The sequence below is a fragment of the Prionailurus bengalensis genome, chromosome C2 (genome assembly GCF_016509475.1).
Source record: "Prionailurus bengalensis isolate Pbe53 chromosome C2, Fcat_Pben_1.1_paternal_pri, whole genome shotgun sequence".
NCBI classification, from domain to species: Eukaryota; Metazoa; Chordata; class Mammalia; order Carnivora; family Felidae; genus Prionailurus; species Prionailurus bengalensis.
This window is the reverse complement of record NC_057350.1, coordinates 68,691,431-68,714,519: the sequence shown is the minus strand read 5'-3', so window position 1 is coordinate 68,714,519 and position 23,089 is coordinate 68,691,431. Positions and strand designations below refer to the sequence as shown.

The following is a 23,089-nucleotide window of genomic DNA, read 5'->3' as shown; positions in this document are numbered from 1 at the left end:
GAGAGAGAATATCCTAAACAGGCTCCATGCTGTCAGCACAGAGCCCTACTTGGGGATTGAACCCATGAACTAAACTGAGATCATGACCTGAGCTGAAATCAAGAGTCGGATGCTTAACCAACTGAGCCACCCAGATGCCACCCCTGTGTTGACATTAAAAAAAAATTTTTTTTTAATGATTATTCATTTTTGAGAGAGAGAGAGAATGAGCAGGGGAGGGGCAGAGAGAGAGGGAGATGCAGAATCTGAAGCAGGCTCCAGGCTCTGAGCTCTCAGAGCCTGACTTGGAGCTCAACCTCACGAACCGTGAGATCATGACCTGAGCCAAAGTCGGACGTTTAACCAACTGAGCCACCCAGGTGCCCCTGTATTGATGTTTTAAAATAGTGGCTATAAAATAAAAAAATTACCTTTGTTGTAAGTTTTACCACTTGGTCTTTAGTACAAATATAGTAATTTTGTTAAGAGGTACTTGCATAATTCCGTGAATGTTTTCATGAATAACATTCATTATTTTTTACCCTAATATCTACCATTCAGAAGCTTTAAAATACCTTGTATGTATATACAGTAGTTGTCAGATTGAAGAAACTATCATAGGCTTACATGTATATGTTTAGAATAATTTAGCTCACCATGCCAGGACCCAGTTTCTGATTTACTCTTCTGTCAACTTCTGAAAGTTTTTAAAGATTTTAATAAAATGTAATAAAATTTAATTGAAAATTTATGGTTATTAACATTTCTATTAAAATTATACCTGACGTGAGAGATGAGTTAATTTCAGTTTCAGGATCTGTGTCTTTGTTGCATTCTATCAGTAGTAGGAGCGAATTCCGGACACTTGGTAAATTTTCCTTATTCTCATCTTGAATTCTAAATCTCAGATATAAAGCCAAGCCATGTGTTAATCAACTGAAGGCAGATTGCTAACAAATTCAGAGAAATTATTTTGTAGTTTGCATTAATTAAAGAAAAATTGCTGAGAAAAAGGCAATTTGCTTTTTGATCATGTTTCACTATCTCCAAAGAGTTAGTTGAAACCAAAGCTGTAATCAATTGTCTGAACAACATACTATGTTTAGAAGGAGAAAAGACTCTTGTGCAACACCTAGTTTCTAAGTCATCTCATTAGAAATTGCTTCATGTTGCAAGTTTAGACCTAGATACATTTATCCTTTAAAGGCTGTCAAAGTTGCTTCAGAATTTTTATAGCTCTTTGCATATATTCCTGCCTTGGAGTAACTGATCGCATCCCTAGGCTATTTAATTAATACAATGTAGATTGCATTCTTCTTTAAAGGAAATTGTAACACTTAAATTTGTTAATTTAATGGCCCAGTTCATTGTTGATTAAACTATCAGAAGCCAAATTACTTTTATCTCACAAGCAGCTGATTGTTTTATTTCATTGGTAGGCTTGAGATTCTGTAAATATGCTAATTTCTTGTTAAAGTGAGCATCCTACTGCTCTGTTCTGCACACGCTTTATAGCACTTTTTATTCATTTAGCAAATGTTTGAGCATTTAATATATTTCAGCCACTGGGCTAGATGCTTTCTCAGCAAGTTTTACTTTTTAGGGGTCTCCTATTAAATAACTTCTGGGATGTGTGGGATTTTTAGATCAGATCATTAAATATTTTTTATTTAATGAAAAAATATTTCTTTGAAACTGTTCTGTCAGAACACTACTCATGTGTTACTAATGACCATGTATTTATTTGTGGAAGGGTGGCAAGATATATCTTACCCAAATAGGAGAACTCTTTTGGGAATGTTCAAAGCCAGATCCATTGGCTCTGATTAAAATAAGCAGAATAAATAAATCCCTACCCCAAAAGGTCTGGTGCTTCTCTTTTTCTCTGCCCTTTAAAGTTCTAATTTTTTTTTTTCAACGTTTATTTATTTTTGGGACAGAGAGAGACAGAGCATGAACGGGGAAGGGGCAGAGAGAGAGGGAGACACAGAATCAGAAACAGGCTCCAGGCTCTGAGCCATCAGCCCAGAGCCTGACGCGGGGCTCGAACTCACGGACCGCGAGATCGTGACCTGGCTGAAGTCGGACGCTTAACCGACTGCGCCACCCAGGCGCCCCGTCTGCCCTTTAAAGTTCTAAAAGCAAAGTGTTCAAAGCTAGAATATTTCACAACTGTAGAAATGAAATAATGCTATTATAGGGTCAGACCAGCCATGATTCATTCAGTGGAAGTCACAGAGTATTTTATAGAGAGAATAGGGTCGTCCTTGAAAACAATAGCCTCAGAAGGCAAGGTGTTAAACCAGTTATGAACTATTAGCAGTCTTGACTATAAGAGTTCATTTTTATATGTGAAAGGATTCAGGAGGTAGAATTTTGCTGCTATTAGTTCAGTGGCACAGAGATGGACATTTTTTGTATTCTTTCAGCTGAGGTTTGCAATTTAATGGGCCTTTAAAAAAATTTTTTTAATTAAAAAAAAATGTCAAGTAATCTTTATGCCCAACATGGGGTTTGAACTCATGTGCCTGAGATCAGAAGTCACATGCTCTACCAACTGAGCCAGCCAGGCACTCCCTGGGCCTCTCTTTTATCTCTCAAAGGAGCTAAACATGTCTGTTTTTCAGGCAAAATATAGAAGAGAAGGCAAAGGACAAAAACACTGACTCAACAACGTCCAGATACATCTCTGGCCACTCCTGTCTGCAAAGGAGTCTAGGAATTGTAATTTTTCAGCCACACCCATTGCTCAAAGTTCTGTTAGTAAGGAAGAAGAGAGTGGGTATTGGATAAGGTAGGCAACTAGCAGTCTCTACTACAGCTATTACTCCACTACCCCCTGCCCACATGCGCACAAACCAAAACATTCCTCTCTCCCCAACAGCATGTATGGATTTATTATCCATTAATCGGCCTAAAGGTTTCCTTAACTTTTTTCTCTTTTCAGATTATATATACTCTCTCTCCTGAGTTTGTAGTGCCAGTGTGGGTCCCACGGTTTTAATTCTCTAGAAGCAGTCTTGCGCAGTGGAAAGAGCATGGGACTTGGGATCAAGCAATGTGACCGGTGGTTCCAGTTCATCACTGGTGTGCTGACCTTTGACATCTGAGCTTTCTAGTCTTCCTTTGGATAATGGACATAAAATGCCTTCTCTGCCAGTGTTTTATAGGCTTCTAAGAGGATCAGATGAGCAGTTTTAATGTATATAAAAGTACATGGCAAATAGTAAAGCATCGTATGAGTAAATATATGGTATTGTTATGATGATGATGATGTTCAAAACCAAACTCTTCACCTTCCCACTAGAACGAGCTGTTGCTCCTAACTTTTTTTTTTATGTCAAGTCAGAATCTGGAAACCTTTGTCTCCCTTATAGCTGCATCTGCCTCCCATCCCACATTCTTTAGTTGTAATAGCCTTTGATATTATTCGGTTAGAATTTCTTCATCTCTACCATCTCTGCCTTCCTTACTGCCACCCTGTGTTGTTCAGGGCCTTACTATACACGTCTTACTTGGCTAGTACATCAGCTCAGTCCAGTCCAGCCTTTACATCTCCACACATTTCTACATAGCCCTTCCTTTTATTGTTTAATGGATATAATGTACCATGGGAGAAATTTACATAATATTTAGTAATATTCAGTAAATATTTTTCTCCTTTTAGACATTCGGCTGTTTATATTTTCAGTTTTTATATTATGGTAATAGATATTTTATGTGTATGTGTGTACATATATAATATATATGAATATGCACATAGCTGATGATTATTTTGTTAAAAGCAAATTCCTATAACATGAGTTACTAGGTCAATGGGTGGTTATTTGAGACTTCTGCTTCATTTTTCCGGTTGTATGCCGAAGGATAGCACTAATTTATATGCCACAGACAATGGAGTATTATCATGAATGCATTGGAGCTTCTCATAGTCTAGCAAAACTTAAAAAATGTACAATAAAAAATACAACCTGTCCATTTTCATGTACATGGAATCCAGGCACTCCCAACCAAGTCCAGGAAGATTTGGTGTGTCATGATCTCGGTAACCTTGTACTGACATATTTATAGGCTAGTATGGGTCAAGACCACTACTGTGAATTTATCAAACATGTCAAAAGTGCAAAACAAGAATCTCAAGGAAATACAGAAAATTTTATTCCTGGTTACATTCTGTTTCCCTTATAGGCTCTTCAGCACTTAAAGATAAGCTTGAGCTTCATTACTTTGAGACCTAAGGATTCCCTGTCTCCTCCTCCCTCCATGCAGCCCCCACACAACCCCCAGCTCTTCTACCTGCCTTTCCCTCTGAGCATCCACACTCATCTCCTCACTCAGGAGCCCTCAGTGTGTAGACAGTGACAGACTGTCCTCAGATGTCTTGCTTACTTTCATCAAGTGTTTAGGGAAAGATTCTGAGTGTTTGTCCTTGTCTGAGAAGAGAGACCAAATTGACTTAAATTTCCATTTTCTTTAAAAACAAGCCTTACATTCAGACAAGTATGAATCAAGTTCCTTGATAGCTCCTTCCCCATCCCTCTTCCTTTTATGAGAAAGTTTAGAAGAAAGTTGGATGCTGTGAGAATTTGGATGATTTATGAGCTTTCCTTAATTTTTTGAATTAAGTATAAGTACAGAATAGGTAATGAATTACAGGGTTCAGCTGATTGTTCTAGAGAATCAAATATATGCTATGATTTTATATATATATATATTCTTTATATATATATATATATATGTATATGAATAATCAGAGTATGAAGCACTTTTTAACTTTCCCATACAACTTTCATCTTAAGATGTCTTTAAGGAGAAACTTTCTTGTTCTTTTATTTAACAAATACTTATCATTACCATCCTCTCCAGGATTAATAGTCTATGATTCTGTGAAATTTATTGAAGTACTCAGTAAGTTACAGTATTCGTTTGTACATATCCCTTATACTGTTTATAGATGCAGTTGAAGTCAAGGACTAACACTGATACCTATCCCAGTACATCTTTTACGTTTAAAAAAAAAAATGTTTAAGCTGATTTATTTATTTTGAGAGAGAGAACATAAGCAGGTGGGGGGCAGAGAGGAGAGACAGAATCCCAAGCAGGCTCCATGCCATCAGTGCAGAGCCTGAACTCATGAACCTTGAGATCATGACCTGAGCCGAGATCAAGAGTCAGATGCTTAACCGACTGAGCCACCCGGGTGCCCCTGTCTTTTTAAATCTTGAAATGAAAATAATCCCCCTCACCCCGTTGACTGATTCAGTAGTCTTTTTGGGTGAACACATGGTAAGGCAAGTAGAATTCTTGCTGGCTCCAGCACCCCTAGTTGATCCAGCATAGTTCCCATCAGTGTTTCACACCATTTTCAAAAAATGATGGTTTTAAAGTTTAAATGTAATTGAAAAGCCTTTTTTAAAAACTTTTTGACATTGAAAATTGTACATATTTTCCAATGTTCAAAATTTAATATGAGAAAAATAATTTAAGAATTATGGTTTTTGAGGTCAAATATTTATGTAAATTGTAATAAATGAAGTGTAAAATGTATAATTACATAGAAAGATTTACCATAATAGAAATGATATTAGCTATTATTTCTTTGTATTATATGAAATAACTTTATAGTTATCTCCCTGTCGCTCTATTTATTTCTCTCCCTAGGTGAACATATCAAACCTTTTACACCAGAGAAAGCGAAAGAAATTATAATGTCTTTACAACAACCTGCAATCTTCTGTAACATGGCTGTTGATTGGCCAGCACAACACTGGACTGCTGAACACCTTTCTGAGGTCCTTCATGGCAAGCAGATACGATTCAGGATGGGAATGAAAAGAACAGATACAGGTAGGACTATGAGTAATCGTAATAATAATGCCTCTTCAATAACATTCCCATATTCTTAGCAGTGGTTTCCTTATCTCTAGAGAATCCTTTATTTCGAATCCTGTTTTTGACTATTACAGATAGGAAGGTTTTATTGGAAGTTTTAGATGGACAGTTTGTGTTAAGGTTTTTTTTAGACTAAACAACCTATAGTTGATAACCTTATATAAAATGTATTTGTTCATGTATCATGGCTCATTGAATGTGGTAGACGCTTAAGATTTCTTAATGTGCTATTCTTTATGTTCCCCTGTGACTGAAAAAGATTAATACTAATCTAATAGTCTCTTTTACTTTTGACTCACGTAGAATGTGCCCTTTCATTTGTGGCTTCAGGCTCTATATTTATAGTGCTTACTCTTGGTTGTAATTGTATCTCTCTGCTTTATCAGCTGTCTGACCTCTATGGCACTGCATAAATGTAAGAAGTATGTAAAGCTGGGTTTTTTTTTCATCCTCTTAAACAGATTTTGCCAGCTCCTCTTTCTTCCCTCAAGACTTGTAACATTTCGATATTTTGCCTTATAGTCAGATAAAGCAGTTACTGTGAACTCTAAAAATTAATTTAAAGGAAAGAAACAGCGCTGTTTTTAATCTAAAGGAACCCATGACCATTGTCTGGCTTCAGAATGTGTTTAACTTCTATTTAAATATGGGCAAGTTTGCTAGTCTAGAATTTCACAGTGTTTGAAGCATTGCTGTGAAGTGGCTCTATGAATATCTACTAATAACTCAGAGCGAACTAGAAAATTACCCAATTTCCCTTCTAGCTTCTCCAAGCTTCCTTCTCTCATGCTGACCTTCTAGCATATCTCCCAAGAGCTATGTGGTTTTTGGTGTCTAGAACACTCTCATACTCATGGCAGGTAGAGCAGGCTTAATACCTCAGACTCTTTGGCATCTCATTCTAATCATAGATCAACATGTTTACTGTATTTTAAAATTCAATGCTAGACCAGCACAAGGCACATACAAATTCATCTTGTACTTTTTCTTTCTTGATTTTAGGCAAATAAATCTCTCCAGTGAAGTGTCTTTTAGACAATAATTAGGAGATAAGTAAGAATTGTAATTTTTTCACACTGTGGTTAGGCTCTAACTATAATACTACCATTAATTGCTAACAGTTATTGAGAGCTATTGTGTCAGGCAGTGTTCTGAGTGCTTTATACATATTAATTCTCTTAACCTTCTTCAAACCCTCTTAGAATGGTACTATTATAAACCTATTTTATAGATGAGGCACAGTGATTTGGCATTTTCAAGCTACACTTAAGCATAAAAGAAAAAGAAAGTAGAAAGTCTCTGCAGTTGTGAGCAACTGCTCTGAGTTTTTACTGATGATAATTTTTTAAAGTTTATATGCAATTCACATAATGTAAAATTTATCATTTAAAAATATACAATGCAGTGGTTTTAGCATATGCATCGTGTAGTACAACCATCACCACTGTCTAATTCCAGAACATTTCATCACCCCATGACCCCATAAGGAAGCCCAGTACCTGTTAAACAGTCACTCTCCACTCCCCATTTTACCCTCAGGTTTTGGCAACCACTAGTCTGCTTTCTGTTTGTTGTTGTTGTTTTAATTTTTTAATGTTTATTTTTGAGAGAGAGAGAGACAGGCAGAGTGTGAGCGGGGTAGGGGCAGAGAGAGAGGGAGACACAGAATCCGAAGCAGGCTCCAGGCTCTGAGCTGTCAGCACAAAACCCCATGTGGTGCTCAGACTCGTGAGCCATGAGATCATGACCTGAGCCTTAACTTACTGAGCCACCCAGGCACTCCTGCTTTCTGTTTTTATAGATTTGCTTATTTGGGACATTTCATATAAATGGACTCATTCAGTATGTGGCCTTTTGTGTCTGGCTTCTTTCACGTAGCATGTTTTCCAGATTCATCCATGTCGTAGCATATATCTGTACTTCATTTATTTTTATTGCTGAAATTTATTTATCCTGATCATATGTATATACCACATTATGTTTGTCCACTCATCAGTTAATGGACATTTGTGTTGTTTCCACTTTTTGACTATTATGGATAATGCTACTTTGAACATTTACGTACACATTTTTATGTGGGTATGTGTTTTCATTTCTCTTGGGATTATACCTAGAAGTAGAATTGCTGAGTCATGTGGTAATCTGTGTTTAACCTTTTGAGGAATTGAACTATGTCTTGAGCAGTTTCTCTTGATGTTAAATATGACTTTTAAGTTTTATTTATTTATTTTGAGAGAGAGAGAGAGAGAGAGAGAGAGCACGTGAGTGAACAGTGGGGAGCAGAGAGAGGGAGAGGGAGAGAGAGAGAGAGAGAGAGAGAGAGAGAGAGAGAGAGAATCCCAAGCAGACTCTGAGCCCGACTTGGGGCTCAAACCCACAAACCGTGAGATCATGACCTGAGTTGAAACCAAGAGTGGGATGCTTAACCAGCTGAGCTACCCAGGTACCCCTAAATGTGACTTTTAAATGGCTACCAAGGGGTGCCTGGGTGGCTCAGCTGGTTAAGTGTCCAACTTCAGCTCAGGTAATGATGTTACAAGCATTGATAACTTTGTTTCCTTCCCATTGAATATGTATTTTTTTCCCCTTTTAGTTGCAGGTATGGCATTCATTTATTTATTTAGAGAACCATTTTTTTTAATTTAAATTTTAGTTAACATACAGTGCAATATTGGTTTCAGGAATAGAATTCAGTGATTCATCACTTACATACAACACCCAGTGCTCATCACAAGTGCCCTCCTTGGTACCCATCACTCATCTAGCTCCTCTCCCACCCACCTCCCTCCATCAACCCATAGTTTGATCTGTGTTGTTAAGAGTCTTTTGTGGCTTGTTGAATATATTTCATATTTTTGTTTTAGGTTTTGGTTTGAGTTTTTCTAGAACGCTTGAGGTAATAGTAATTATGCTTTGAATTATATGTATATCTTTGTTCATTTTAGGAAGCAGACAATGATATCTCATAGGTCTTTGAAAACATTCTGGATCAAACTCATTTGCCAACATACATGCTCAGTGGCAATACTATACCTCAACTGGCAGTAATTTGGCAAAACATCTGTAGAAAGAACCCTAAACAGGTGGGGGTGCAATGATGATCAAAAGTCCTTCCCAGTACCTGTATTCCATGCAGTGTTTGTTGCTTATAAAACGATGAAGTCTAACAAAATGGAGACATACTTGTTCCTCTGCTCTGCAAAAAATATTTTAGGACTCCCTTTTATGAGAGTTAAAAGCAAACTCAACTTACACACTACTTCCAAATCCTGAGCTCAGTCAAGCTGCGTCTTACCTAACGCTTTGACAGTTAAGTGGGATGAAAATTGCAGCTGCCTAGGCTACTTCAACATGAAATGAAAGAACAATAATAATAAAGTTGGAAAGGAATAATTGCATTGCAAAAAAATAAACTAAGAAAAACAGCTGTGCTACCCAGAAAGAAATTGTCATAACAGAATGAAAACAGTACCTTTGGTGCTGCTACTTCCTGGAAGGAAAATATCAAAAGAATTCTATTTTGAAATCACTATGTAAGTGAAAAAGTCTGTCATTTCCATTCATCCCATTCATAGTAATTTTCTCCTGACAGTAACAGTTCTCACATGTAATTTTTTCACTTTTGGATTTTTATTTTTTAAAGTACAGTTTGCTGTGACAGAACAAAGTCCCCTGATAAGGCTGCAACGCAGACATGGCTGTGAAAACTGGCCTTAACTCTGAAGTGCTGCTCTGTACCCCCAGGGGCAGATGTCTCAAGTAATGGTTTTAGTATTCAGTTCGATCGGTTGGATTAGTTTTATGAAGTGAAAATTCATAAGACAGTGCAATGTCTTTAGGCTTCCATTGGAGCTTACTGAAATGATTATAAAATTACTCCTGTTTCCAAGCACCATGCGGCTTTCTTGCCACATGGGTTTTTGTTTGTTAAGAAACTCTGTGTGTTCCTATGTTGTTGGGGTAAATTCTTTTTAAGTTGGACAATTTTTTAAATATTTATTTATTTTAAATTTTTAAATTTTTTAATTTACATCCAAGTTAGTTAGCATATAGTGCAACAATGATTTCAGGAGTAGAATCCAGCAATTCATCACCTGCATATAACACCCAATGCTCATCCCAACAAGTGTCCTCCTTAATGCCCTTGTCCATTTAGCACACCCCCGCAACCCAAAACCCCTCCAACAACCCTCAGTTTGTTCTCTGTATTTAAGAGTCTCTTATGTTTTGTCCCCCTCCCTGTTTTTATATTATTTTTGCTTCCCTTCTCTTATGTTCATCTGTTTTATATCTTAAATTCCACATGAGTGAAGTCCTATGATATTTGTCCTTTTCTGACTAATTTTGCTTAGCATAATACCCTCTAGTTCATCCACATAGTTGCAAATGGCAAGATTTCATTCTTTTTGATTGCCAAGTAATACTCTATTGTGTATATATACCACATCTTCTTTATCCATTCATCTGTCAATGGGTATTTGGGCTCTTTGCATACTTTGGCTATTGTCAATAGTGCTGTTATAAACCTTGGGGGTGCATGTGCCCCTTTGAAATAGCACACCTGTATCCCTTGGATAAATACCTAGTAGTGCACTTGCTGGGTCATAGAGCGGTTGTATTTTTAACTTTCTGAGGAACCTCCAGACTGTTTTCCAGAGTTGGACCAGTTTGTATTCCCACCAGCAGTGCGAAAGAAATCCTCTTTCTCCGCATCCTCGCCAACATCTGTTGTTGCCTGAGTTGTTAATGTTAGCCATTCTGACAGGTGTAAGGTGGTATCTCATTGTGGTTTTGATTTGTATTTCTCTGATGATGGGTGATGTTGAGCATTTTTTTATGTGTCTGTTAGCCATCTGGATGTCTTCTTTGGAAAAGTGTCTATTCATGTCTTTTGCCCATTCACTGGATTTTTTGTGTTTTGTGTGTTGAGTTTGAAAAGTTTTTTATAGATTTTTGGATACTAACCCTTTACCTGGTATGTCATTTGCAAATATCTTCTCCAATTTTTTTTTTTTTTATTTTTACTGTTTATTTTTTGAGAGAGTGAGAGAACTGGGGAGGGGCAGAGAGAGAGAGGGAGACAGAGGATTCGAAGCAGGCTCTGTGCTGTTAGTGCAAAGCCTGATGTGGAGATTGAACCCACGAACTGTGAGATCATGACCTGAGCCAAAGTCAGACGCTTAACCGACTGAGCCACCCAGGTGCTCCTGGGGTAAATTCGTAATGATGATGTTCATAATATTGTGGAGATACATATATATATATATATATATATACACACACACACACACAAACATATATATATATACACTTACACATATATACATACACACACACACACACACACACCCCCATATACACACACACATACACTGATGGGTTACTGTTCTAAGTCCTTCTTAAAACTTGTCAAATTTTAAAAGTTCTTAAATATGCAGATTTTAATCTTTTAGATAAATGTACTTTTGTAAAGTTTTCCTACTTCTCAAAGTCAGGTGACAAGTTGATGAAGTAGACCTAGGATGCCTCCTTGACACCCCCTCCCCTCTATTCTTTGCCATTCTAAGGTTATAGGAAAAAGAGAGGTGGAGGAGAGAAAGATGGTCAAGATAATCCTAAGTAGTTCAGGGAGAAATGGAGGGAAAAGTTAAAGGTGTTGAAAGAAGAGTTTGAATGCCCTTCTCCTCTTACTACTAATTTGACTAACTTTTGAAGGGCCCCAAGTAAATATAAGAATCAGAATTCGTGCCTGTTACTGAAAATCTACTTTGTTTCAGACATTGTGCTAACTGATTTACACATAGTAGATCTATATCTCTTGAAAGGATTTCATGCTGATCATAATCAGGTTTCTTGATTATTAACTTCCTAACATGCATTTGAAATATTCTGCTTGTTGGGGCACATGGGTGGCTCAGTCAGTTAAACATCCGACTCTTGATTTTGGCTAAGGTCATGATCTCACAGTTCGTGGGTTCAAGCCCCGTGTGGGGCTCTGTGCCGACGGCATGGAGCCTGCTTAAGATTCTGTCTCTCCCTCTCTCTGCCCCTCACCTGTTCATGGTCACTTGCGTGCTCGCTCTCAAAATAAATAACAAATAACACTTTAAAAAAATATTCCGCTTGTTACAAAAAAAAATTCATTTTTCACTATTGAGAAGAATAGTTCTTGTATAAATGAGTCCAACATCCATAAATGGACAGACAATTGTCTTCTCTCTAAGGTTTCCTCACCAACACTCTTCTCTGGGTCTTTGCTTTTTCCTATGTGTCTATGACACAAAATTGGCATTTAATTATGTCATGCCCCAAATTTCCTATTATTCTGGTTAAAGCTTTATATTTGTCTGAATATATTATCAACTCAAGAGTATTACCTGTCTATTTTATGCAAGCCTGAGCACAGTGCTAATTACAAATTAGGAACTTAATAAATGATTCTGAAATAAATGAGTTAATGAATAAATGAACAGACATTAAGTCTGCCATTGGCCACTTAATAATTCTGAGGAGCTATGTATAAAGTCAGAAAATTTTCAAAAGACTGTTTTTTGTTATTGCCTTTTTTCCTTTTTAATCTGAAGAATTAGTTCTCAAACTTTTTGGCTTCAGGACCCTTTGCCAACTCCCTTTGTTGAGTTCTCCAGTGCAGAGAAGATTGGCATGACTCCTGCACAAGGATGATGCAACTTCACAAAGCATTCCATATCTTTTGTAATATTTGGAAAAACAATAAATGCCATACCTTTAAAATAAATTATTGAGTTCCCCAATGAGCTTTTGCCAATGTGGATTATATCTAGTGATGCTTACCATATTGTAAATTAAAACTGAGACGTTTTAAAAATACAAAAACATAAACACGTATTCCACTAGCTATCTCTGTAGTGACATCGACTAAGCTTCTAGAAAACTCCACCATACACTCGTGAGAGAATGAGAATGAAAAATGTCAGAGTATTATTGTGAAAATAGTTTAGACCTCACAGACCCCTGAAAAGGTCTTGGAAAATTAATAATCTAAAGTGTACCACTGGATTACTAAATCAGGCTATACTAAGTGTAGTCTTTAAAAATCTTAACGTTGAAATCTTGTCTTTCACCTTTATGTTAAACCATGATATTGTGAGTACTGTGAATGGTTCTAATTATATCACAAGCACAAAATTAATTTTTAATTGTTTCAAACCGTCTTCATTTTAAAAAAGCAACAATATTTGGAAACAGTGTTCAGTATACATTTAAGGTTGGGCTCTCTTACATTGCAGTTCCTCAGTTTGAAACTACATGTGGTTATGTAGAAGCTACACTTGAAGAGTTTCTGACCTGGAACTGTGACCAGTCTCCTCTTTCCGGACCTTTTAGAGATTATGATCATTCCAAATTCTGGGCTTATGCTGACTATAAATATTTTGTCAGCCTATTTGATGACAAGACAGATATTTTCGAGGTAAGTCAATACATTCCTTTCAATCATTGTAATAATTTACTCTTGTGAAAAGATCACAAATTAGAATCTCTCTGGTACTTTTTTCCTTCACTGTCTTTTTCTCTCAAAAGTAATCACTGTGAGTCTTAAGCATTTTATCCACTCAGGCTAAAAGATTTGCTCAGGAAAAGTATAATGTTTGGCTCCCACGGATGAGCAGCCTTGTCACTATTTTCCTACTCGCCGGACTTCTCACACACCCTCTCATTTGTCTTTAAACAGTGCCTGAGTTGGTTTGGAGTATATAGAAGCATAGATTGTGTATAGAACTTCATTTCCTCCTGACCTACATAGACGTTTTTATTCTGTTAGCGAGGCAGATGGAAGTACAGCACCGATTATTACATGAAGAAGCGTTGCTGAAATCCTGGAAGCATTCCAGGCTGCTGCTGCCACCATCCTGGCCTGCTGGGGGGGGGGGGGGGGGGCTGGGGGGGGGGGCCGGGGGGGGCCGGGGGGGCGGGGGGGGTTGGGCTTAGTCAGGTTTATGGCCTGAGGCAGAGTGCTCCTGCTATTTGAGTGCAGAAGTCCTGCAGAAGCATGGCAGTGCTTGCGGAAGTTAAGAATGTGGAAATTCTTTGTCAGGTGTTGACATAACTGACAGCAGAGTTTGCAGACTACCATATCCTCTTTTAAATGATTTCTACCTCCAACTGCTAGCTTATTTTGTGGGGTAATTTCGCAAATTCTCTGTTCTGGTTTCTGTGTTTTTCTTAGGCATGAGGCAGGATTGGGAGTAGTTCCAGGAAGCTGCTTGGATGACTCTGCCTTGCCCACAATCAGGTCAGGGCTCCAGAGTCCTTTATCCTGCCACTAGTCCTTTATCCAGAGAGGTATTTTGCCATCACTGCAGGCTGTCATAACCCCCCTCTGCCCCCACCCAACTCCCTGGATCACCATCAGGACTTGCCTCTCAAATAGGCTGATAGTCCTTAGACTCTTCTTCTTTTTTTTTTTTTCTTTTCTTTTTTTTTAGTTTGTATTTAAATTCAAGTGTAGTTAATATACGGTGTAGGGGCGCCTGGGTGGCGCAGTCGGTTAAGCGTCCGACTTCAGCCAGGTCACGATCTCGCGGTCCGTGAGTTCGAGCCCCGCGTCGGGCTCTGGGCTGATGGCTCAGAGCCTGGAGCCTGTTTCCGATTCTGTGTCTCCCTCTCTCTCTGCCCCTCCCCCGTTCATGCTCTGTCTCTCTCTGTCCCAAAAATAAATAAACGTTGAAAAAAAAATTAAAAAAAATATATATATATATACGGTGTAATATTTGTTTCAGGTGTACAATATAGTGATTCAGCACTTCTATACATGATCCAGTGCTCATCATGACAAGTGCACTCCTTATCCCCATCACGTGTTAGTTTTCCATTCAGCTTATATGTTTCTTTTTCACTTTGAGTCAAGGTGTAGATGCTGGGGTTTACATAGTTAAAGCTAAAGTTTTTTTTAAAGTGCTTACTTAAATTTTTGCTTTTTATAAAAAAAGGAAAACTATCACTTGTCTCATAATTGTTAGTTGAGGATATATTTTTATTCTCATTACTATGAAAGAAATGCATCAGCTTTGAAAATACTCAGTAGATACTTTCTGAATCCTAAGTCTATCCCAAATCTACTATTTATTCATTTTTAAATGATAATTTTGAGGTAATTTTTTTCCTTATGGAATTATCTGTGATCACTTTATGGATCTTTAACCCTGGAACATTTAGATATTGTAGTTAACTTTTAGCGTCTTTTATTATATTTCTTGTACTCTCACCCACCCTGTAGATTAGACTACTACTTTTTGCTCCATATTTCAGGTAAAACACTGTGTAATGGCAGTATTTATCAAGTACTTCTTGTACCTGGTGTTTTTCTAAGTGCTTTACATTTGTAACCATCATAGTAACCCTATGATATAATAATTATCCCTGTTTTAAGAAAAAAAGAGGCACAAAAATTCAACCTTTTCTGAAATTCTACAGCTAAAAAAAGAGTAACCCAAGCAGTTTGTCCTCCAAGCTTTAACTGTTGCAGTGTATGCATACACAGGGTCTGAATACATTTAGTTCTTAAGGACCCTGTAGACAGGGGTAAGGACTTCTGTTCTGCTGAGTCTGGGCTCACTCTGCCTTGCGTGAATCTCTCGTCTGACCCCATCAGTTGTTCTGCCTCAGCCCAGGCATGACAGCACTGGGCAGACATGTGTCTTGTCCATTAAGTGTGGATATAAAAGGCCTTTTGGTTGTGTGCTGGAATTCTAATTGAGCCCTTATAGTATAAAACCTGATGTTTTTAGTTCAGTGAGTTTTTGTCAGCTCCCATTATGGGGATTAATTCTCTGGATCAAAATAGGCAAATCTGCTATGAACAACCAAGTTCATAATGATTATATCATTTTTTATCTCAGAAATTTCTGAACACCAGGTCTTCTTACATCCCAGGTACCTAAGTTGTTTTCCTTTTACCACTCTAATTCATTCAGTCACCGAGTCTTACAACTTACTATTTCAGGTTTTCTTCCGTCATAAAATGGTGGGTAGTTAAACATTAAAATGGGTAAATTTAGGGGTGCCTGGGTGGCTCAGTCGGTTAAGTGTCCGACTTTGGCTCAGGCCATGATCACACAGCTTGTGAGTTCAAGCCCCGTGTCGGGCTCTGTGCTGACAGCTCAGAGCCTGGAGCCTACTTCAGATTCTGTGTCTCCCTCTCTCTCTCTGCTGCAACCACCCCCCCCCCCCCCGCCCCCGCTTGTGCTCTGTCTCTCTCTTTCTCTCCTGAAAAGAAATAAACATTAAAAAAAAATTTTTATGGGTAAATTTTTAAAATCTTTATTAATTCACTTAAAATAATTATATGAGAATATAATAACATTTTTATAAAAATAACTATATTCAAGAGACGCCTGGGTGGCTTAGTCAGTTAAGCGTCCAAACTCTTGATCTCTGCTCAGATCATGTCCTCATGGTTCATAGGATTGAGCCCTATGTTGGGCTCTGCACTGACAGCATGGAGCCTGCTTGGGATTCTCTCTCTCCCTCTCTTTCTGCCCCTTCCTTCTCCTGCTCTCTCTTTCTCTCTCTCAAAATAAACTTAAAAAAAAAAAAGAAAATAACTATATTCAGTAATTTTTTAAATGTTATAAGAAGAGTGGTATTGGGGCACCTGGGTAGTTTATAAAGTTGGTGGAGCGTCCAATTCTTGATTTTGGCTCAGGTAATCATCTCATGGTTCTTGGAATTGAGTACCCCTGTGCTGAGCTCGGTGCTGACAGTATGAAGCCTGCTTGGGATTCTCTTTCTCCATCTCTCTCTTTGCCAGTCCCCTGCATGTGTGCACACACACTCTCTCTCTCTCAAAATAAATAAACTTAAAAAAAAAAAAAAAGCTCTCAAGCTCATTTGTTTCATGATAACAGTTTCTAAAAATGATTTTCATTCTGTTCAGATATTTTCTAATTTCCCTTTTGATGTATTGTTTGACTTATGGATTATTTAAAAGTGTAATGTTTAGTTTCCAAATATTTGAGGATTATCTTTCTGTTGTTGATTTCTAATTTAAATCCATTTTGGTCAGAGAACATATTTGGTGTGAGTTTAGTCCTTTGAAATTTACTTTTTACTGCCCATAATATAGTCATTCTTGACTAATGTTCCAGGTGCACTTGAAAATAATGTGTATTCTGCTATTAATGTGTTTTATAAGTATCAATTGTATCACATTGATTGTTTAAGTCTCCTGTGTGCTTACTGATTTTCTATACACTTACTCTGCCCATTATATGGAGAGAGGTATGGAAATTCTCAACTATCGTTGTGTATATGTTTGTTTTTCAGTTTAGGTTGGTCAGTTTTTGCATCATGTATTCTGAAACTGTTATTAGGTTCATATGCATTTAGAATTCCTATGTCCTCTTTAATGGATTGATCTTTTATTATCATGAAATGATCCTCTTTCTCCTGGGTTTTTCCTTGATCCGAAGTCTACTTTGCTTGGTTTGCTTTTGGATAGTGTTAGCATGAAAAAGGAATACTTGTATGATTCCATTTTTATAAAATTGTAGAACTTGCAAATAAATTTATAGTGATCGAAAAAAATCAAGAACAAGGGAGTAGAGATAGATGGGTTACTAAAGGTCACAGGGAAACTTGTCAAAATATTTGTCATCTTGATTGTAGCAGTGGTTTCTCAATATGTACATATATCTAAAAACTCCTCAAATTGTACACTTGAAATATATGCTGTTTATTATGCAGCAATTATACCTCAATAAAATTGTCTTAAAAACAAAAGAATATAGTGCTGGTAGTACATTTTGGTTCCATTGTCTTGACACCAGCAGTTTTATTCACCATTTTTGTGTGTGTGTGCTGTTAATGCAAATGTCAACACAGTGAAATAAGCAAATAACATCTTAAAAGTATTATGAGCATAATTTCAACCTCACAAATCCTTTGAAATAGTCTCAGTGACTTCCAAGGAGTGTGTGGACCACCTTACGAACTTCTGATTTACAATATTACTTCTGGTATTACTCTTCGTTCCTCCACTTCTGACTTCTCGTCTCATCGATTCTAAAGCAGTTTCTCCTGAAAATACATTCCAAGTCATGCTCCAGATTAAATATAGAAATATATTAATCATGTTCACAAACATTTTATGACTTAAAATTGTATAAGCATAGCATTTAAGACCCTCTAGTGTGACTGATATGACCTGTCTCCTATGCATATGTCCCTGTTGTCTCCTCATTGAGTGCTGGACCACTGTGTTCTGTGTCATTTTCTGACCTCTGCTTATTCTCTTCTCAGTTTCTGCCTATTAAACTTCTACTTTTTAGGGCCTGGCTCAGATTCAGTCTTGGCTATGAAGCCTCTCAACCACTGTACCTACCGCCATCCATCCCTTGCCTTCATTCCTATATATTTTATTTGGATTGTTATTTATATGACATAGAATGTTTGTGTCTTGTTCCTCTAACAATATCAGCTCTTTGGGAGCAGGGACTATGTATGTTCTATAACTTTTTATTCCCCCAAACTGGTAATATAGTGCTGCATATGTAATAGGTATTTGAATGATTACAGAAGACTATTTTTTTTTCCTACTCTAACCATTTCTTGTTTTGATTGTTCTTTGGTTTTAGCATCTTTCAGGGGATGTTTTAATTTATACCCCTAGTTTCACCTTTGTCAAATTTTCTGTGGCTTCTAATCAATTGTAGCATTTGTCAATCTTGATGAGAAATTCTTAGCTCTCTTCAGCCTTCTAGTTTTATAAGTTTTTACTCATAGATTCTGAAGTTTCCATCTATTAACCCTTTTTTTTCCCCACAAATTAAAATTATCCACTGATAAATATATAATATATACACTGATAAATGCACTGGTAAATATACTGATATGATTGGAAAATATCCTATAGCTTTAAAGTGGCCAACAATTACGATTTTGACACTTAAGTGACTTTCATGTATGGCAAATGAAATTAGCCCCGCTATTTTTTAGTTATATATCATGTCATTAAGTAATCTAAGTAAAACTTTATTTGGAATATTTTTTTTTTCTCTACTTCTTAAGAAAGATAGGGAATTTGTGACATTACCGCGTAAAATTTCTTTCTCTCTCACTTATTAGGTAAGAATGACAGGTGTTACCTTTTGTAATTATCAGTAAGTATCATCATAATTGAAGCTATTAAGAATCAACATATGGGGTGCCTGGGTGGCTCAGTTGAGTTGCCCACTCTTTTTTTTTTTTTTTTTTTCTTTAACATTTTATTTATTTTTGAGAGACAGAACGTGAGTGAGGGAGAGGCAGAGAGAGAGGGAGACACAGAATCCGGAGCAAGCTCAAGGCTCTGAGCTGTCAGCACAGAGCCCGACATGGGGCTCAAACCCACAAACCGTGAGATTGTGGCCTGAACTGAAGTTGGATGCTTAACCAACTGAACCACCCAGCCACCCGAAGTGGCCCACTCTTGATTTCAGCTCAGGTTGAGATCCCAGGGTCATGGGATCAAGCCCTGAATCGGGCTCTGTGCTAAGTGTGGAGCCTACTTAAGATTCTCTCTCTCTCCCTCTGCCCTCTGCCCTGTTTGTGCTCTCTTTCTCTCTCTTTCTCTCACTCTCTCTTTCTCTAAAAAACAAACAAAAAGGGGCGCCTGGGTGGCGCAGTCGGTTAAACGTCCGACTTCGGCCGGGTCACGATCTCGTGGTCCGTGAGTTCGAGCCCCGCGTCGGGCTCTGGGCTGATGGCTCAGAGCCTGGAGCCTGTTTCCGATTCTGTGTCTCCCTCTCTCTCTGCCCCTCCCCCGTTCATGCTCTGTCTCTCTCTGTCCCAAAAATAAATAAACGTTGAAAAAAAAAATTAAAAATAAAATAAAATAAAATAAAATAATAAAAAATAAATTAAAAAAAAAAAAAAAAAAAACATATAGCAAAAGGATTTTGCCCCGAGAAGTTTTCCCAAATAGACTCCATTTTATGTTGTGTTTCAGATTGGCTGCTGCTGAGAGTCAGGAGCCATGTGAAGTCACCGGGACACAGAATCCCAAAGTGCAATACATGGAAAATTAGTTCCAACCTGTCTTGGACTTTGTAACATAGAGTAGGTTGAAATATAGCCAGGTGGTTTAGTAATGATTAAAGGGGTTTGATGCCCAGTGATGCTTTCTGATGAGGCAAATTGGAATGTAAGAATTGATCCAAGCCTATCTGTGAGTAGAGTTAACTATCTCTTTTCTGTTTATGTTACCTAAGGTAATTTTCCTAAGGAAAAAAGACCCTTAAGTGCTTGCTAATTTATAATGTCCTTTTAAGGGGCTGTTTAAATTTTAAATTGAAGTATTTATCCTTTGTTAAGTTTTATATAGTTTTAATATTTAGTATTGTTTTGGTTTTATTTTTGTTGTTTTGACCAATATTGGACTTCTTTCTTCTTCTCAGGCATAAAACTCTTGTGTAATCAGCTTTTCTATATTTTTGATCTAAGCACAGAGAATTAATAGAATGAGACAACTTTTTATGTCACAGATGGACTCAAGTCAACCATCGCCATGGTATAGGTATAAGAACAAATACTTGGAGGTGTTCTCAGAGCCTAGAACTTACACCAGCTAGTTGATACTGAATCTGGGCTCTGAGAACACCCCACTCAAAATATACCATCTTTTAGAACAAAACAACTTAGGAATGAATTATCTTTCAGTGATCAGTTTACATAGTAGACTAAAAAAAGCCACTATTCTATACTTTAAGCATCTAATTAGTGTTCTTCAGTCTTTGGTTAAAACTAAAATTATGGAAGATTTGGTTACTTGTAAAATGGTGTTTGACTCTGTAATAATTATATAACTTGTTAATTGAAACAGGTTTAGGAATTACTCAGGTTCAGCATAAAAATAGATCTAGTTACTGGGGCGCCTGGGTGGCTCAGTTGGTTAAGCATCCAACTTCAGCTCAAGTCATGATATCTCAGTTTGTGGGTTCGAGCCCTGTATTGGATTTTCTGCTGTCAGCATGGAGCCTACTTTAGATCCTCTGTCTGCCTCTCTGTCTGCCCTGACTTGCACTCTCTCTCTCAAAAATAAACATTAAAAAAAATTAGATCTACTTACCTAGATCAGTAACTCCAGCAATTTTTGAGCATTTGTTGGACTCACTTATATTAGGCATTGGAGATGCCAACTTGAATAAAGTAAAGGACTTGGCTCCCTTGGCACTTAATTTTTTTTTTTTTATCAAAGTGTGTTTATTTATTTTGAGAGGGGGAGAGAGAGAGAGAGAGAGAGAGAGAGAGAGAGCGCGCGCGCGCGCATGCGCATGAGCAGGGGAGGGGCAGAGAGAGAGAATCCCAGGCAGGCTCTGTGCTGTCAGTGGAGAGCCCGATGTGGGGCTTGAACTCATTAACTCCGAGATCATGACCTGAGCCAAAATCAAGAGTCAGATGTTTAACCAACTGAAGCACTCAGGCCCCCAAATTTCAACTATCCTTGACCTCTTAATTGTACCATCGTGTGGTAGTGACAGAAACTGCCTGTGGCTTTTTTTTTTTTTTGAATAATTTATTGATGTTGTTGTTTCAGGTTGGTGTCTCCAACTAGATTGTAAAGTTCTCAACACAATAACAGAGAGGTTTATGTCTCACATTTTTTTTGAGTCTCCCTCCTTGATTAGCATGTCCCATGTTATCAGTCAGTGTTTGTTGATTCGAGTAGATGTGGTGTGGCCCTGATTTTCAACTCTCTCAGTATTTGCATTCCTTTTATGATCCTGAAATACAGTGTGTAGATGATACCATTAACTACACATGTAATTTAAAAAAAAATTGTTAAAGTACCTAAATGCTCAGTGACTATGCTAAATGATATAATGAAGTAGTCAAATCAGGTATGTAATTAAGTAGACCATTTCTAAAACCAGTATGCCATCATTTTGAATGGATACCACATTCCATTTACTCCAGAAACCAAGGCCAACCCCAATGCACACTGTGATCCATGATGTCCCTTTTCTGACATTGCAGACCATGAGGGAGCTTGCTACGTTCTATGTGAGGCTGTCCCAAATGACTATAGTTAGTTGCTGTGTGTTAGAATTGCTTAGATTTGGGCATTGGCCTGGGATGATCAAGGAATACTAGGACCATACCCACCAGATCTATATTTGCCCAAGGAAAAAAATTCCAGAGCAAAACAGAATAGTAAGCGTTCAGCCAGTAAAACTCAAAAGTGCCAAAGCTGAGGATAGATAAATGCGGAAACTAGATATAAACTCTGCTATGTGCTGTGGACTCTTGTCAGTTGCTGGAGCTATTGAGGTAAATAAGTGGTAAAAAGATAGAAAATAACTGTAAAAAAGTGAGTGGTTATATATTCGTCCTACAGCCCTGGTCCCCTTTTTTCAGGGAGCTCATATTCTGGTGGAGGCGATAGACAAATCTAAGCAGTAATAGCCAGTTGTCCTAAGTGTTATGAAGTAAACAAAATGGGCCCAAATGGGAGAGGGACTTACTTTACATAGGGTAAGTTGGGAAGCTTTCTCCAAGGAGGTGATATGTAACGTGATTCCTAAAAGATGAGAAGCTATGGGGTGCCTGGGTGGCTCAGTCGGTTAAGCGTCCGACTTCAGCTCAGCTCATGATCTCATAGTTTGTGAGTTTAAGCCCCACTTCAGGCTCTATGCTGACAGCTCAGAGTCTGGAGCCTGCTTTGGACTCTGTCTCCCTCTCTCTCTGCCCCTCCACCGCTCATGCTCTGTCTCTCTCTGTCTCTCAAAAAATAAATAAACGTTAAAATAAATAAAAGATGAGAGGCTAGCCATGTGAAGGGAGGGTCAGGAGCTTTCTAAGCAGAGTGAATAGCATATGCAAAACCCTTGAAGAAGGGAAAAATTTACCTTTTTAGGAAAAAAGAAAGAAGGCGATTGTGACTAAAGCCTGGCCAACGAGATGCAGGGGTTTAGAAGGTGTAGGAGAGGTGAGAGGGGCCTGGTCATATAGGCCTACAAATGAGGGCATTTGGGGCTAATTCTAAGTGCAAAGCAAACGAGTGCCGGGGTCTTAACATTTTAAAAAGATAGTTCTTGCTGCAGTAAGGAGAATGGGTCAGAGGCAAAGAGTCAACATTCTTTGAGAGGGAGACCAAAAGAGAGAATGACTAAGTTGTATAAGGGTGGTAGAAGGGTTTAAAGAAGTGACATTTACATTGGGTCCTCCAAGAGAAGTGTGAATTGGGGCGTGGGAGAGCTGT

The 23,089-nt window shown here is 37.8% G+C and overlaps 1 protein-coding gene and 1 non-coding gene across 3 annotated transcripts in view; one reads left to right on the top strand and one right to left on the bottom strand.

Annotated features, from left to right (window-relative positions):
- HSPBAP1 (HSPB1 associated protein 1) overlaps window positions 1-23,089 on the top strand; it is a 60,941-nt gene that overhangs the window by 12,183 nt on the left and 25,669 nt on the right. For both annotated transcript variants that reach the window (XM_043594328.1, XM_043594327.1), the window contains exons 2-3: window positions 5,641-5,826; window positions 13,140-13,321. In XM_043594328.1, the coding sequence (XP_043450263.1) occupies window positions 5,641-5,826; window positions 13,140-13,321 (368 nt within the window). The remainder of the gene's footprint in view (window positions 1-5,640; window positions 5,827-13,139; window positions 13,322-23,089) is intronic.
- TRNAR-UCU lies at window positions 2,479-2,551 on the bottom strand. Its single transcript has one exon. It is a non-coding gene; the product is annotated as a tRNA-Arg (tRNA).